At 34.6% G+C, this 16,904-nt stretch overlaps 3 protein-coding genes across 4 annotated transcripts; 1 reads left to right on the top strand and 2 right to left on the bottom strand.

The window, feature by feature from the left end:
• Nucleotides 1-1,015: 1,015 nt before the first annotated feature.
• Nucleotides 1,016-4,837, bottom strand: LOC130648427 (uncharacterized). The gene is made up of 3 exons (XM_057454480.1): nucleotides 4,782-4,837; nucleotides 4,573-4,600; nucleotides 1,016-4,036 (listed from the first exon to the last, which is right to left on the bottom strand). The coding sequence occupies exons 1-3, from the start codon at nucleotides 4,835-4,837 to the stop codon at nucleotides 1,016-1,018; spliced, it is 3,105 nt and encodes a 1,034-aa protein (XP_057310463.1).
• A 581-nt stretch (nucleotides 4,838-5,418) lies between these two features.
• LOC130649015 (mitochondrial substrate carrier family protein ucpB-like) lies at nucleotides 5,419-8,755 on the top strand. Of its 2 annotated transcripts, none has more exons than XM_057455201.1 (5): nucleotides 5,419-5,492; nucleotides 6,058-6,241; nucleotides 6,905-7,058; nucleotides 7,332-7,546; nucleotides 8,178-8,755. In XM_057455201.1, the coding sequence occupies exons 2-5, from the start codon at nucleotides 6,169-6,171 to the stop codon at nucleotides 8,651-8,653; spliced, it is 918 nt and encodes a 305-aa protein (XP_057311184.1). In that variant the 5' UTR covers nucleotides 5,419-5,492; nucleotides 6,058-6,168; the 3' UTR covers nucleotides 8,654-8,755. The 2 variants fall into 2 exon arrangements, with proteins under 2 accessions (XP_057311184.1, XP_057311185.1); XM_057455202.1 differs by lacking the exon at nucleotides 5,419-5,492 and adding an exon at nucleotides 5,607-5,880.
• Nucleotides 8,756-10,503: 1,748 nt separating this feature from the next.
• LOC130649016 (cobalamin trafficking protein CblD-like) lies at nucleotides 10,504-16,064 on the bottom strand. Its single transcript, XM_057455203.1, has 2 exons — nucleotides 16,000-16,064; nucleotides 10,504-11,496 (listed from the first exon to the last, which is right to left on the bottom strand). The coding sequence occupies exon 2, from the start codon at nucleotides 11,477-11,479 to the stop codon at nucleotides 10,640-10,642; it is 840 nt and encodes a 279-aa protein (XP_057311186.1). The 5' UTR covers nucleotides 11,480-11,496; nucleotides 16,000-16,064; the 3' UTR covers nucleotides 10,504-10,639.
• Nucleotides 16,065-16,904: the final 840 nt, after the last annotated feature.

The raw sequence follows: 16,904 nt of genomic DNA on the forward strand, positions 1-16,904 counted from the left end.
AGGTGATGACGTTGTGATTGAAATGTTGATCGCAAATGGTGCTTGTGTTAACTATCTAAATAATCGAAAAAAAAGTGCTTTAATGCTAGCTATCTGCGGTGAGAAATGTACTGTGAGAAAGAGAAAATGCCTAAAGAAGATATTAACTTCTTTGCTAAAGTTCGGAGTTTTAAATTTGGATTTAACTGATATGAGAGGTAACACGGCACTTCACTTAGCTGTTTTAAGAGCAGTGGGCTTGGCCGTCAAACCAAGCTGCATTCGAATGTTGCTTGAAAGTGGTGCGAGCATTACCAGCAGAAATGGTGACGATAAAACTCCGTATGATTTGGCATTGGAAAATCATGCAGTAGACGTGATCGATATTTTCATTCGTGCTCCGTTGTGTAAAAATTATTTTCGTAATGCACAAGGCACTCCAAAGGAAAAAAGACTTGACAAAAATTTTGTAAAAGGGAAAATGTCTGAGCGTATCAATTCTAGCGATGAGATCACAAAGAAACGGTACAACGTTAGTGGATATGAATGTCCAGAATGCAATAATCCATTTCGTAAGGGCATGATTGTCCTTCAATGTCATGAAGGACACATCTTTTGTCATGCATGCAAAGAAAAAATGACATTTTGTCCACAGTGTCATCAAGATATTCGAAATGTCAACATTAGGAATCGGTTTTGGGAACACATGATAACAAATTCTGTAAATTAAATTTTGAGTAAAATTGTGAATAAATTGTACATCAATTGTTTAGACATTTGAATTTCCAGATAAATTCGGATACAAATAAAACTTTATTTTAAAACGTGACTATATTTTTAAAGAACGAAATCTAAAACTAACATGTGCGAGAATATAAATACATAATAAGAGCAGCTAGAGGACTGGGGAAGATATAAACAAATATGGTAACCACATCCTCCCCCCTAGCTGCCTAAATATCTTATATATAACAAATACGTGATAAACTATAAAAGTGTCAACAAATGTATAACATAATGTCTTTATGTTTCTTATTTAAATGTTCGTTATGATATCATTTTCGTCAATGAATGTGATATTTACTTCTTCTTTCTTTTCAGCTTCGTCTTTCGCTAATTCAACAGGATAAAGTTTGTTTATCGGTCTTCTTATTGTATGTGTGTTTCCATTGAGAACATATCTAACGACAGCTCCCCGTTTCTTGCCGTCACGTGATGGTACGAACTCTTCAACGACTCCCATTTTCCAATTTTGTCTCGGTTGCTTTGCTTCCTCAATTAAAACAACATCGTTGATTCGAATAGAAGTTTCACCACGTGATTTGCCAACTCTGTGATATTCGCGTAACTCTGTCAAATATTCGCATTTCCATCGATTCCAATAGTGGTTTATGATACGTTGCAAATGATCATAACGTTGACACAAATCTTTTTCATTTTCATCGCTATCAATATGTGAGGCTTCCAAATTAATTTTTCTCCCAAATAATAAATGGTTAGGTGTTAATGGTTGCTCACCTATGTTTTCATACAAAAATGTCAGCGGTCTGTTATTAATAACTGCTTGAATTTCAGCTAGAACAGTCAGTAGTTCTTCATACGATAATCTGGTATTGTGTAAAGTCTTCTTTAAACAACGTTTAACGGATCTTACAAGTCTTTCGAACATCCCTCCCCACCAAGGAGCGGCTTCTAAATTAAAATGCCATTTAATTCCTCGAATGACTGGTCGGTGTGGTAAATAGTGAACTTGTCTTTTGGTACAATCGTCGTTGGTAACTCTTTCAATGATACCTTGTTCAAGCTGTTCTTTGAGGATACTGTTATAATTACGCAATAATTCGGGATTATTTTTCAATTTATGCCTCAATGATTCAAGTCTCTTTGAAGAAACACAATAATTATCAGGGAGCACATCGTGATCATCCTTAAAAGGCAGCCGCACCTCGTAACGTTTAGTCTGCGCGCTGAATTTAACATTTTCACAAAAATTTTCAACAGCTGGTTGTTCCTCGATACCAGCGTTTTCGAAGGACCAAAACTTTTCCAACTGATTATCCAACTTATCTTCGACAAACTCAGCCCCAATCTTCAATACGTTTGCTACCAAGACTGCACTTCTACTACCTTCACTCGACCCTATGCGTCCACTTACAATGTATCCAACCTTTGAATTTAAAGCAACTGGCCCATCCTCACCCCGAACTATACCACCATCAAAAAATTTCCAATAATTATCAGCACCCAACAAGACATCCACCTTCAAATCTCTATTATTACAGTTACTGTCAGCTAAACGTAAGTCTTTCAAGTGTTTATACTTCAAACAATCGTTAAAATTCTGTCCTGTTAAAGGATGACAAATATTTTTCACATAACAATCAACGTTGATTTTATCTCCATCTAAACCGATCACTGAAAACTGCACCCTATCTAAAGTTTCTTTGAACGAATGTTTACCAAAAATACGGATGCAAATCTCACGCTTACCAACAACCTTTAATTGCAATTTTTCACATAACTCGGGCGATATGTAACTTAATTGGGAACAGTTATCGAACAAAATTCTCGTGTTCTCAATTTTTGAAGGATCAGTAGTATTAACAACTTTAACTTTAGCGGTTTGCAACATAACGGAACTCGGAATGTCGAGCGAATTTGAACTTGTAACCAACGAAGTGGCACCAGCAACATTTTCTGGTTTTTCTTGTTCGGTTCCATCCTTATCTCTACGACCTTGGTCAACGTCCCTTTTCTTATCACAAATAGCAACATGGTGTCTACCCGAACACTTTAAACAACTAATCTTAGAATAACAAGACTTGGCTAAATGTCCACCTTTCAAACAAACAAAACATCTCTTCTTGTCACGTAACACGTTTTTCCTTGCGTCGAAATTAGTGATTATTCGGCATTGCTGTGATTTATGCGATTTGTCACAAAATATGCATCTATAATTATTCTGATTATTCTGATGATTGCGATAATTATGCTGATTGTTCTGATACTGATTGTGCGGAAGATCACGGTTCGATTGATGTGAATAGTGAACTGGTAATGCCGATGATGAAAACGGGTTGTTATCGTGTGGCTGTTGTAAAGAATATGCAGATTTCTCACGAACTTCGATCTCCGATTTTAACGCTCTTAAAACTAACTTCATATCCCAGCAATCTTTGTCGTTAAATTGACGACTAATAATTAAATTAAGCTCTTCTGGAAGTTTCGACATAAGTACCGGTATTAATAGCGGACCATAATTTTCAGACGTGACATCTAAATTTTCCAGACTTCTCACTTGTGTCTCAACGTTGTCAAATACATTACGCAATGTTTCTATGTTAGTTAAGTTATTCGCCTGTTCAAGTTTCAGTAATTTTTTCATATGTGCTGAAATAAGTAACTGTTTATTATTATATCTCTCTTTCAGTAAATCAACGACGGTTTTATAATTTTCATTGCTAAGTCTAAACCCAGCGATACAACTTGCAGCGGGACCTTCTACTAGATTTTTTAAATAGGTCATTTTTTGAACGTCGGAAATATCGTCATTAGTGTGTACGGCACATTCAAAGCTATCCCAGAAAGTCGACCAGTTTTCCGGATGCCCATCAAAGGGCTGTAAATGTAAGCGAGGCAATTTTATTAGTTTACTGTGGCTGAAAGTGCTTCCTGCTTCTGAAAAATCCTTTTTGGCTGATCGTTTTTCTAAAAATGATTCAAACAGACGAAGTTTATCCTTTAACATCATCATTTCCTCCGTACTAGAATCTTCTTCCTTGTCGATATCATCCTGCTCTGTCAAGCAATCCATAATCGACTCGTTTAGTTCAGCAACTTTCGCTATTTTTTCCATCAAAGTATCACGGATCGACTCAATTTGACGAACATCTGCAACATTATCGGTATATGACGAAATAATTGTCTCTCCCCTTGTAATTAATTTGTTTGCAGTTCTAACAACAGACTTTCTAACTTTGTTGTACTTCGCGAAATCACCCATTTTTAAAATCAAAACAACACCAAACTTTAAACCAAACCAATAAAAATAAGACAACTAAAAACCACTAAATAAAACCATAGATACATAAGCAAAGTATCTCTCCGAGGGCTCCAATGAATTTCCAGATAAATTCGGATACAAATAAAACTTTATTTTAAAACGTGACTATATTTTTAAAGAACGAAATCTAAAACTAACATGTGCGAGAATATAAATACATAATAAGAGCAGCTAGAGGACTGGGGAAGATATAAACAAATATGGTAACCACAACATTTAAGAATATAAATTGTATATAGATTGTGAAAAAAAGTTGAAATATTATTAACATACATTCGCGTAAATAACAAAATTCAGATATCCAAAAATCACTTTGACACTCTACTTTGACAGAATCCTATTTTACCCTTCTTCAAGTTTTTTGCTTTTATCGGTGCTTGGAATATTATTATACATTTGTATAGATTGTATATAATAACGTTTTGTATAATAGTTAAAATAAAGAAAATATAAAGAAAAACATATATTGTATATAAACTACTGTGTTTTTTTGTGTGTCTTTTGCAAGTATATTTTATTATCGATATTACTAATTTTGGTGTTTGTCCACAACAGCATCTTTTTTAGATCATTTGCTAATTAATCGAAAGCTGAAACCCTATTTTTCCAAATAATTGCACTGACCAGCAAAGAAGAATTAAAATTTGTGGACTTAAAAAGAAAGTTGAAAGGAAGAAGCGCTGACATAAGAGAGATGTGCATCCAGGGTTGCTATCTGGTTATGCGTAACCAAACCCACCTGGTTAAGCCTAAACCCACTTGATATTTAACCACTGAATCCATCCTACGATTCATTGTTTATCTTTTACCCGTAACGTCTGTTTCACATTAAGGAAAAGACATACTTACACAAATTGGAAATTCAATATAAAGTGGAAAATTACGATTTCCTTCTTTGTTGTCTTTATGATCAGCAAAGAAGCTTCTTTCTATTATGACTAGCTGGGATGTAAAGGAATAGTCTGGAATCCAGGGGTTGTAATTTAAAGCAAGCAAATTAAAAAAGTAAATGTAAAAACGCAAAGAAAACACAAAAACGACAGTAAATACAGTAAACACGTGATAAGGCGCCGGATACTTTCTGGCTAGCCTTTCGTAGAAATCACGGTCATCTAAATTTGTGCATTCTTAGCAGAAAGTACCGACTCAAATGCCACTTTAAACAAAGCACAGTATTATGGAGACGTCCTTGGGAAATCTTTTTTGAAATAAACGAGCTTGAGGCTGTATTTTTCCCTGTTTTTTTTTAATCCATATTTGCGATTGTAATTTCCCTTGCAATTGAAAGCCTTAATGGACCTATTCCACGAAAAATCAAGCTTCCTCCTTTCTTAAAAAATGGGGAAAAATAAGAGATCTGATGAAAAGCAAATTAATGGTCGTCTATTTAATTTCAGGTTGCTTCGTTTAAGTGCAATTGGTGTCTAATGATCAAGTAAACGTAGTAAAGGTAGATTTTTTGATTCAACGATCAGTTTATAATCACGAGGAAGTCATCATTATTAAGAATTTGTGAAAAAAAATCTTGTATTCGTAGTCGGTTCCGAATTTTGCATATGAAAAAGGCAAATTGCCCCCTGGGAACAAGGTTGTTACATAAATTCCAAATCTTTAGATTGTTAGCACATTAAATAATTTTAGGACTGAAAATGCTGATCAGGTAACAACAACAATACTGATCTAGTTTATTTGCGCAAAGTCTAGACAGCAGACAATAGACAAGGTCAATTCAAATAAGAGCCTGTATGGTGGAGAGCATATTTGTTTGTTGTTGCTTGATAAATAATTACCAGATTTAAAGATAGTTGGGGAAAAGAACAGTTGGAATAATATGCTAGGTGAATGTAAAATTTAGAGCTAAATATACTTCGCTAACATCTCTGGAAATTTATGTTTTAAAGGAATCCCAGTTTTTTTGTTATTTTGTTTTTTTGTGTTTGTTTATACTTTTTTTATACAAACAAAACATGTTGTTGACAAAAACTCCTTCTACTTTTTACGCTGTTTTCTTTAAGCGAGATTAAGCGTTATTGCAATAGCAATTTTGAAGTTTTGCAAGAAATAATCAAAGAAGCTTGTAGAAAAAATAATTGGATATCCTTTTGAAGAAAGACACGCTACAAACCATGATGGACAGAAGAAAAGAAAACCGCAGGAGATTCTTCTGCTCAGCCGTTGCAGTTTCATCAGCTGCTTTTTGTAAGTTTTATTCTTGCATTTAATACCTTACTAATTGGTTTTTATGCCCATAACGCCAAGTCGCAGCCAAACTATGTTTATCTGGTTTCTTACATACCGTATTTGGTTCTATTTTTCGCCCGGGCGTTAATTCCTAAACTTTTACTGTGTGTAATTAAAAAGGGGCGTTAATTAGGAAGTGGGCGTGTGGTCAAAAAAATACTAAAAAGCGATATTTTTCAACTGTGATGAATTACGTTACAATATTTTTTTTCAAATGTCACAGTGATAACTACAGCGGGAAAAACAGAACTTAGTGAAACATCCATCATACAAAAATACAATGTAAATGCAAATGCAAAAGATCTTAAGTAGATCATTTAGCAATAAAAAAATGACGTTATTGAATAAATCAAATGCGGTAGAGTATTTTTTAGCAGGGTCTCTTTGGTACACGCAGTAATAAAATAAGGACCTCTTGAGCCTTGGCAAATATATTCTGCATCATACTAAAATAACGGATGTTTTTGTTGTTTATTGTTTTTATATTTTATTTAAAACAACAATGCATTAACTCTCTTCCCATGCTTTTTTGCTTTTTTGATGATAAAGATATGATGGCAAAAAGTCCTGGGGACGAGGGTGTAACAGACTTAAAATTTTGTTTGTATATTTATATTTCAGGCACTAACCCGATTGATGTTATCAAGGTCCGGTTACAACTGGATAACCAGCTTGCTGGCACTAAAAACATATTTGCGAATCGATATTATAATGGTTTTCTTCGTGGTGGATTATTGATCGTGAAGGAGGAGGGGATTGCTGGACTTTATAAAGGGTAGATACTCTATTTGCAATGTCTTATCCCCAACAGAGTCCCAACACATTTTACCGCGTTTTATAACTCCGTATCAAAAAAATTAAATAAATCCTGGGGACGAAGTTGACTTTCTTCAATTATTAAAATAGATTTTAGCTAACTAAATATTTGTTTCGAAGCAACAAAGGGGGAAGAAAAACAACGATTTTTTTTGTCTTGGCGCCTGAAATTCTTTTAACTCAGTTTGGTTGCAAGTTTGAAATCTGACCTATCACTGTTGTGTTTTTCTAGAGTCGTGCCATCCGTCTTACGCGATGGAACGTATAGTACGTTTCGACTTGGAGCATATGAGCCTGTTAAAGGTCTTTTAGGTGCATCAGGACCTTACTCGCCATTATGGAAAAAGATTGTAGCTGGGGCGACGACCGGAGCGGTTAGCAGTGCTATTTGCACTCCGACAGATTTAGTTAAAATTCGAATGCAAGGTCAAGGAAAGCTAGCCCTAGGTAGTTTTAATATTTTCTCTCCAAAACGCTCCTTCGTAGATTTTCTGGTTAGATTCAGTTAAAATAATATGCTCGATAAATTGTCTATATAGCTTTGGTTCTGAAGTTTTCTTTGATATAAGGGTGAAATGCAAAGGCGTTAATAAATAAAAACTTGGAAACGCGTATTTTAAAATTATTATAGTAGTACTGAAATTATTTACCCACGATAGTCTCTTCAGTTCCTATTGATACTACTAAGAACGAGGACCTGCTAAGAGGGTTCTAGTGAATTTAAAGCTCCCATTTGAGCTACGAAAGTCGTGCAAGCACAGCAATCGCTCAACTAGACTACCGGCTAAGATATCAATCCTATTCTCATGCTGAACACTAAGCAGAAAGGATAGATTCACTCTTTTATAGTCCTGGCACTGGAAGCGAACGCTTTACCATAAAACTACCAATCAAAAGAAACTTACAAAGTCTGATATCATAAAACATCGCATGCAGATGTTAACTATTTGTGAAAACCATACTTTAATCTTAAAAACTTTTAGGAGTTTTTTTTAACGTCGACATTTTTTTTTCGCGCAAGGCATTAGATTTTCCCCACGCGAAACTTTTGTCAACTTTTTTAAACTTTATATTATAGGAGAAAAACCTCGGTACAGTGGTACGTTTGCAGCATTTCGTGAGATCGCTAAAAAAGAAGGCATCTTAGCACTATGGAAAGGAGTAGGGCCGACCGTCCAGAGGGCAGCTATTCTAACTGCAGCTCAAATCCCTACTTACGACCACACGAAATATATGTTAATACATCGAGATTTAATGGAAGAAGGACTGAAAATACATTTAGTGTCGGCCATGTTTGCTGGCTTTGTGACTGCTTTCGTCACCAATCCAATTGATGTTATAAAGACAAGGATCATGAACGAAAATGTTCAGTCTCAACAACAGAGGATCTACACGTCCAGCTTTTCAAGCTTCATGAAAATCTTAAAAACTGAAGGTGTTTTGGGTTTGTACAAGGGCTTTATTCCGAATTGGTTAAGGCTTGGTCCACACACTGTTATAACATTCTTGATATTTGAAAAATTGAGAAAAACGTTAGGCTTAAAACCAGTTTAAAAATATTATGAAAGTTTTTAACATTGGAAATGATAACTTTGCTTTTAAATTAAATCGAAACTGCATAATGAAACAAAGCACGTTGAGTTTGGAGCCAGAACAATAATCTTGTTTTAATGCATCAACACTTGTTCCTGATCCCTGTTACGTATTTTTTATAATCAACCGAGTTGCAAGAGCTGAGACTAGATTTGGTTCAAAACTAAGCAACCATTTGGAACATTGAGTAACTGAGGCTTAAAATCGGATAATCAAACAAGCGATATACTAAACAGATTTTTTAAAAAAGAATAGTTTTTCTTCTAAGAGATTTTCCAAGTTCACGCGAAAAATATTTAAAAAGAAACGATTTATACAATTTTTTTCCTTTTGATTCTTTTTCCAATAGATAAATAAATTTAGATCAAGAATGTTATTAAACATTCGCGAAAGTTAATTCTCGCGCAAATTTCCCTGCGAAAATATATTTCTCAAGGTAAAGCGGTTTTTTTACGAAGCAAACTGGGCGGTTAAATGTACCTGAGCTTGCTTCAAAAAATTCGCTTCCTCAGAAAGTAAAAACAGTTCCTACTTTTTAGCACCGAAATATTTTAGTGTAAACTTTTAATCAATAAGAATGCAATAAGAATGGGCAATCTTTAGTGGGTTTTTTTTTTAGAAAAACTCATTACTGGAAAGAATTCAAAATCAAAGTAGCTTGTTTTTGACATTCAAACGAGTTCTTACATTTAGTATATTAAATTCTCAACTTGTTTCTCGTAAAAATTAAACAGACCTCGCAATACGTTTTAAAAGCAACATTTTATAACCAACACTAGGCTTTAAATTATGTAAATATGAATGCATTTAAACCTGCTATAACGTCCACATTTGCCATACCATTTCTTTCTTTTCAAAAACTAATTTGTCACTCTAGCAAATAATTATCTTTGGCGTGTGCATTGTTTCCTCCAAAAATTATTTTTAGCTTTGCTTTTTTTCGAATCATAGTGCATCATATCAGTTGAAAACTAAATATTAAAATAAATAAGACAACACCAGAGACACGCTATCTTTTCGAAAAATATAGAAAAAGAAATGAAGATTGAGAGGTTCAGTCATCATCATTAGGATTCACGATTTAAAACATCCCTCACTTTTCTACCGCAAAACAAATGCGTAGTAAAGCATATATATTTATATTACAGTTTGCATAAAATGGAGATCATAGCGGTTGTGTAATTTCACATTGTTACTTGTGTTGTTTTGTGGTGTGGTGAAAAATAAAAGAAAAAAAAACTGTCTGAGACGATCATGTTAGAGACTCGCCGTCTTACAGAAGAAAATCACTATTTTAAGTCCCGAGAATGCCCGTTTAGCAACTGTTTAGCAACTGAGGCTAAAATCAAAAATGGAGTTAAAGGAGCTACGAACCGGTTAAAATGCTCACATTCCGTATATCCAGCGCACATACTAAAAATCCGGCAAAGGCGTTTTGCGCAATAAACAGACCAGCGCACTTTGCTCGCTGGTTCAATATTTTTTTGAAAAGTATATTACAAAGAAAGATTTTAGCGAGACTCATTCTGGATGAAAACATGACCAAGGCTGGAGAAGATAAAAATTGTAGATATATCTATATGTTAGACTCTGCAAATTACATACATGCCGGAAAAATAGCCAGTTTGTTTTTCGCCGCCATCCGCTCGACTTTTGTGTATAAGTCACTAACGTCCAAAACCAACAGCCGTTCCGTAGTCCCTTTAATTATAAAAAACGTGAAAAACAAAATTAAAGAATTGTCATCTTAAAGTTGTAAAATAAAAATGTCCTCAATCAGTTCCCCTTTTAAAACAAAACAAAAAAAAAAATACGAAATAACATATTCTCCACGTAAGAATTATTTAACTCTACATAAATATTTGATTACTATACATGCACAAGAGTTTTATTAATTAAATTATAAAACATAAGATGTTGTATACAAAATGTAAAAAGAAAAAAAAACTACATGTCTGCAAAGAGATGACTTTCAACAGGTGCGTTTGTAAAAATGACACCAACGAATACATTACTCTTCCATTGTTTATGCATGAGTACTTTACAACAACCAAGATCTTCAACATCGAATCCCAATTGGTTGAAACGATCATCAGTTTCAAATAAAGTTCTGTTCTGATTGCCACTGTTAAAGGCAAGTCCAGATGCAGGGTCAATAAAATCAGCCCAATATCCACAATCTTGAATTTTTCGACATACTTCCTTTGCATTTTCTATGAAAAGCCCAGTCAATGTTTCTCGTTCTTCTTCAACTTTTTCAGACCAGACTGCCATATCGTTGTCTGTCTCTTGACTGATAGTAATAACTGTAAGATTGCTTAGATCTGGTGTATCGGAAAAAAGCGACTGAAAATCTTTTTTCATTGTAGCAGGGCATTCTTGAATTTTACACTCCACCTTGTTTGTCACTGAAAGCGAAGATGCAATCGCAACAACATCTCCTTCTGAGCTCTCGTTAAGGAACTGATTAACAATATGATACTTTCGAAAGGTGTCATTTCTTGTGTGCAACAAAACACTTGCCAGACTTTGATATTTTTCAGGACTTTTACTTTCACTGCAATCCAACATACTGACGTCGATATTAATATTCCCCGGCAATGGAAAATTTGGATCGTGTTGCCATCCGGATGTTGGTACAACACTTCCTGTTTTAATGTTGTTTTGCATTGTTATTGATGCCATGGATCTGCTAATAAGTCTCAACTTGGCTACCAAGCTTCTCATATTTGGTGCATAAAATACATTTTTAATGCTCTTGCTTTTCGTGAGTATATTAGAAGCCATTTTCGATTTTTGATTTTCTAAATTATAAACACAAATATAGTTAAAAGTTGCAATTATTGGAGATTGGTTTTAACATTATTCTAATTGGACCTTTTTCTTTAAATCATATTCGTAACAACAAGAGTTAAACATTAAAATTTAGTGACTTTACATACACATGGTGGCCACAGGTTTAAAAATTTGCAATTTTAGGAGATTTTAGTAGAATTTAAGAGATGTTTACGTCAGATTATAGGAAAAAACACTGAAAATGTATAAAAACCATTCTGTATTTACGGAATGAATTCACTCTTAATCAGCCTTTCCCTTTTTCAATGTCAAAGAAACTGTTCATTTGAATGGCAATAGCTATGTAAATACAATTCATCAGTCCTATTGTAAGATTAGCATAATGCTCAATTTTTTTGTAACATAGATGTATATATTAAAAAAAAAGTTACTATTTAAAAAAAATGGATGCCAGCATAAACAATTCAGGGAGATTTTAGGAAAAGTCGATATTCTGAACCCAAATTTTTAAGTTGTTTAGATTTTAGGAGGCATGGCCCCTCTGATACATGTCAAAACATTCAGGAAAGTGTTGGGTGAAAAATGGTGTTTTGAAATTTTAATTATCTTACTAAGGGTTGTGTGCAAGCAAACTATCAGGCCATAGTTCTTCATGTTTAGGGTTAGGGTAAAAGGCCCAGGCCTAATAAGGTTAATACTGGCATGTTTATTGAAATATATGATACTAAAAGAAATTCCAAGGGACCTCCCCCACACATATGCTGAACTCTTAGCAAACTAGCACTCTTATCTTTGTCAGGACTAAGGGGCCCTGAATATTTGATGCCTCTAATTCGATTTTAAATGGTCCCTATACAGTGTGAATTAAATTCTAATAATTTCAAGTATTACTATAGCTTACACATGCAGTGTACATAAATAGTGTTATTCACCTTCTGCAGCTGTTTTACTCATGCTGGGATTTTAGTCCTTGACCATCCGGGGTTCACTTACACACAGAAAAACTCACTATATACTTCGAACAAACTTTATGCAAGCTAGATACAGCTAAGATTCCTCTTATGAACAGAACAAGCATTTTGTAGAATGTTACTGTAAAAGACTTATGATGTAATGCGGTAGTGTTTGTATTTCCAGAACGTTACGCAAACCAACAGGCAGAAAAATTCAGGCAGTGAGCAATAAGCCAGTTTGTTTTAAGCTTTATTTCTGGGTGGACACATCTTTTTGCTCATGGAATTTAAATAAAGTTTGTAAGTAATTTAAATTTAGAACATCCATTAGTGAACTGATGCTACAAGCAGCAGGGAAAAATTTATACCATTATTGACTTGGTAATTTTAATTTTTTTTGCACATGCAGAGGAATCATTTAAAATCATCTATATGTAAAATTTCTTAGGGGAAAAATTGGAAATAATTGCCAAATTCTAAAACAGATTTTAGTTTTTAGTTTTTTCTCTTATTACAGACCTATAAACTTGCAGTTCTTGAAATAAGTATTTTTAACTCTCTCAAAAAAAAATAATCGAAAATCAACTGAAAGTATTGTACTTATGACAAACAGATATTTTATCGCAAGATATTTGTTGTGAAAGTTTCAAAATATTAGCTAGGACAAAAGCTTTGTGCTGGTCGCTAAAATGTAAATAAATTCTTTCGTGGTAGGGCTTGTGATGTCAACCTCTGGAAAGTAACTTTCGCTGCCCAGAATTTTATATATACAAACGAAGCGGTTTTACCATACCATGCGAATGTTGTTGTGTTTTTTTTGGTTTAAAAATATTTTGTAACAGCAATGAAGAAAAGCTTGAAGCAGGTACAAAAGATGAGACTGCATATAGACAGACTGTATATTTTATCTATAAGGCATGGAGCAAAGTGTAATTAACCCAAGCAAAGTGTAATTAGCCCCTTTGTGTTTAACTATAATAAGAGACAATGTTTTACTTCTTGTCCTGCTGGTATCTCTCAGTAAAAACTTTGTAAGCTTTCAGTAATAAAGTCTGCGAAGGTGTAAAAAACGTACCACAATGTCCACATAGTCAGGATTTTTATTGTTTACAGTTTAACTCAGGCTGGACTTAAAAATATTTGTGTTTGCTGTCGCCAGACCAAGTCAATAATATAGGGTGGAAAAATTTTTTGCGTCACTGTTACAATTTTTTTTTCTTTTTGCAGATGCAGGAAGGCCAGCCTTAAAACAAAACCCAATGAAAAAATGAATTTTGTAAAACGTATTTACAAAGCAAAGTTGAAAAACAGTAAACGCGACAATGTGTTGGCAGTATGCTATATGTTTTTGGCATTAAATATATTTCTAGACATTTTTGATTTCTCTTTCCCCTTTTAAAAAAGATTTTTTAAGCTTTATTAAATACAAAACACCTAAGGCCGTCATAAAAAAATGTTGTGTTCGCGTCCTCCGACTGACTCACTTTTGGTAATAAAAACCCAAGTCGGAAAAAGACAGGAAAAAAAATTTTGCGACACATTTTTCAAAAAAAAAATTGTTTTCGCCAGAACTAATTTTATGCAAAATTGACAAAAACTTGCAAAAATTAATTTCGATAAAATTAATTCCTTTAGGGCACTCCTGTGGCTACTGACAGTTTACAGGGTGGCAAAAAATGGTCTACAAACGATGTCGAGTGGCGTTACACTGTCTTGGCCCTGGGAACGAATTTGCTTGCTCCGATCTGAAAATCCCAGGAAAAAATACGCCCGACCGACTCATTTTTGCAGGGTCTTCAGGATGCGAACACAACATATTTTTGATGGTGGTCTAACCTCTCTTATGTTATATTTAACTTGCATGGGTGCGCACTCTTCTCGCAGTAATCTCTGTGACGCTGAAGGTCGGACTGACTTTTGGCATGGTTCCAAATGGTCTTTCGTTCGAGTCTCAGTGAAATGCATCTGCTGAGCATAATAATGTCAGCATGAAGGAAGGGGAAAAATTTAATGTTCTCTATACCTTACGTTCTTCGTAAATAACAGCAACCGTTTTTGGTCGCCGGATTTATAAGCTTTGGGTTTTTGGTGGCCCTTATTCAGTACATTCTCTTAAAATATTAGAAAAATATATGGTAGATAGACAAGTTTTGAAAATAAAAAAAATCCCGACCAACCGGGTCAGTGCTGAAACCCTCACCCGGGTGATGGCAATAACATATTTTTAAGTCCAGCCTCAGCCAGTCAGGGATAACGGCAAATTAGGCTATCACGCCAAATTAGGCTAGTAGCTTAGTTAGGAGATTTTTCATAGACTATTTAGGCGAGTATCTCCTATTTAGGCGATTTGCTATCTTCTTTTATGATTATCTCGAAAACCACGTTTGGTCGCACCTTCTTCTTTCGGAGCTTTGTTGCTCATTACATCATCTTTGTTCGAGCAAAATTTTTTATAGTTTGCTTCACAGGACTAAAAATTATACGTCAAAAGTCTTTGGATCGGCTAATTAGACAAGAAATAGTCTATTTAGGCTATGCGCCACGATGTTAAAAATATGCGCACGGGAAATTTAGCCTTTTTTCAGAAGCAACCGTAGCCGTAAAACAAAGAAGCCGTAACACAGCGCATGCGTTCTTAATCAAAACAAACTAAAAGCTATATCTTCTGACAGCGCAAATAATAAAGAAAAATATATTTGGACCATCAAAAGGGGGTTCTATAGAATGTTTTTAGCTAATAAAATCATTGCGATTATGCAACAGAACAGCGATAGGCAGCAAAAACCATGTTGATAGCCTAATTAGGCGAGATAAATCGCCTAAATAGGCTATCGTAGACTAATTAGACTATTATAGCCTAATTTGCGGTTATCCCTGACTGTCAGCAAGCATTTTAAATGTAGAAAGTTGGTAAACAATCAGCAGCATTGATCATCATTGCAGCCACATAAGTATAAACACAAAGGATGGGCACATGCTAAAGCACCAGCTTGTTGTTATGTAGTTTGGCTTCCAATAACCTAAATTTTCTTGCACAACAGTCAGTCACTGTAACAACTATTTTTGAGACACATTGTACAACAAGAACAAAACAAGAGATGGTGCACAACAAATGTTGCCAAATAATAGATCCCAAATTGATCCACCAATTGTTAGGAAGGATCATAAATTAACAGTTTGATTCAGCAAAAATATCCAAACCAGGCCTAGCTATTATTCGAAATTTCTTTCAGCTGTACCATAACAAAAAATATATATACTTGCTTCACAATTTGTTAAACTCTGCCTAATGGAGATACTAGAGGAGAAAAATTGGTAAGAGAATTGTGTGGACAATGAGATTCAACCACACTCATGACGAAAAAATTATAACAATGGGACTTAGTTAAAAAGAACTCAAGCAAGCCAACGAGCTACAAAAACAGAGATAGCTGAAAAATTATTTTTAGTACCTTGCATACTTAAATATTAGAAACGAGACGTTTCAGCTATACAACTGTATCAAGAAGAAAAAAAGGGAATAAATAAACCAATCAAAACAGAATTTGAGAAACTTACTTACGAGAGAAGATTGGGAGACCTGTTTGTTGATTAAATTTCGTGCACCCACATCATAAGCCGTTGATCTCCTTCTGAGTGCCTTAGGGCGGGTTTCGAATCAAACGAATGTGGTCGAATCGATTGATGGCGTTTTGCATTAAAATTGGTTTCCACTTAAATTCGACAAGCCTGGATCGATTGCGATTCATTCAAATTTATTTCAAAAAATTTGATAAGAAACTAAGAACATGTACTAAGAATTTCATGGCATATAAATACGATAAACAAAAATATTTTCGTATACTATTTTTCTACAATTTCTCAGCTATTTGCCTCTATACTTTTGCTTTGTGAGGTTTTGAAACTTTTCGAGGCAGTGTCCCAAAACACGGAAACCTGCAAACTTATGAAGACCCTCCCCCAGCTCCCTAGTGGCGCCACCCCTGATCAGTGGATGCATTTTCAACTTTTAACGGTTGCTCGTGTTAATAGTGGGTTGCTGTTGCTGCGTCAAATATGCAATTAAAATTTTTGTTTGTTTATAATGTTTTCAGCCATCTTTTAGTTTTTTCCGCTTCTCAGTGAATTTTATTTCTTCGTCGCTTTGTTTACATCAAGTGGGTCGGGTAATAATCAATCTTATTGGATCAATTTCAACCGATCAACGAAAAGTAGAAAACAATCCTATTTTTGAATTCAATTGATCGATGTCGATCGATTCGACCACATTCGTTTAAGTGGAAAGTCGCCTTTAAACCCCTCTAAATATTTTAGTACTCAATTTCGTCTCCAGGCCTTTTTAATATTTTTCGCCATCTTCTCTTATATCAAAGAAGCCGAAAACCCTGGTGATCAGGTGCAAGAAAACACTGAAAAAGGGTAGAAAAGACGTTAAAAATTTTTTGGGTTTGTCGTTAATGATA

Source organism: Hydractinia symbiolongicarpus, chromosome 7 (genome assembly GCF_029227915.1).
Source record: "Hydractinia symbiolongicarpus strain clone_291-10 chromosome 7, HSymV2.1, whole genome shotgun sequence".
NCBI lineage: Eukaryota > Metazoa > Cnidaria > Hydrozoa > Anthoathecata > Hydractiniidae > Hydractinia > Hydractinia symbiolongicarpus.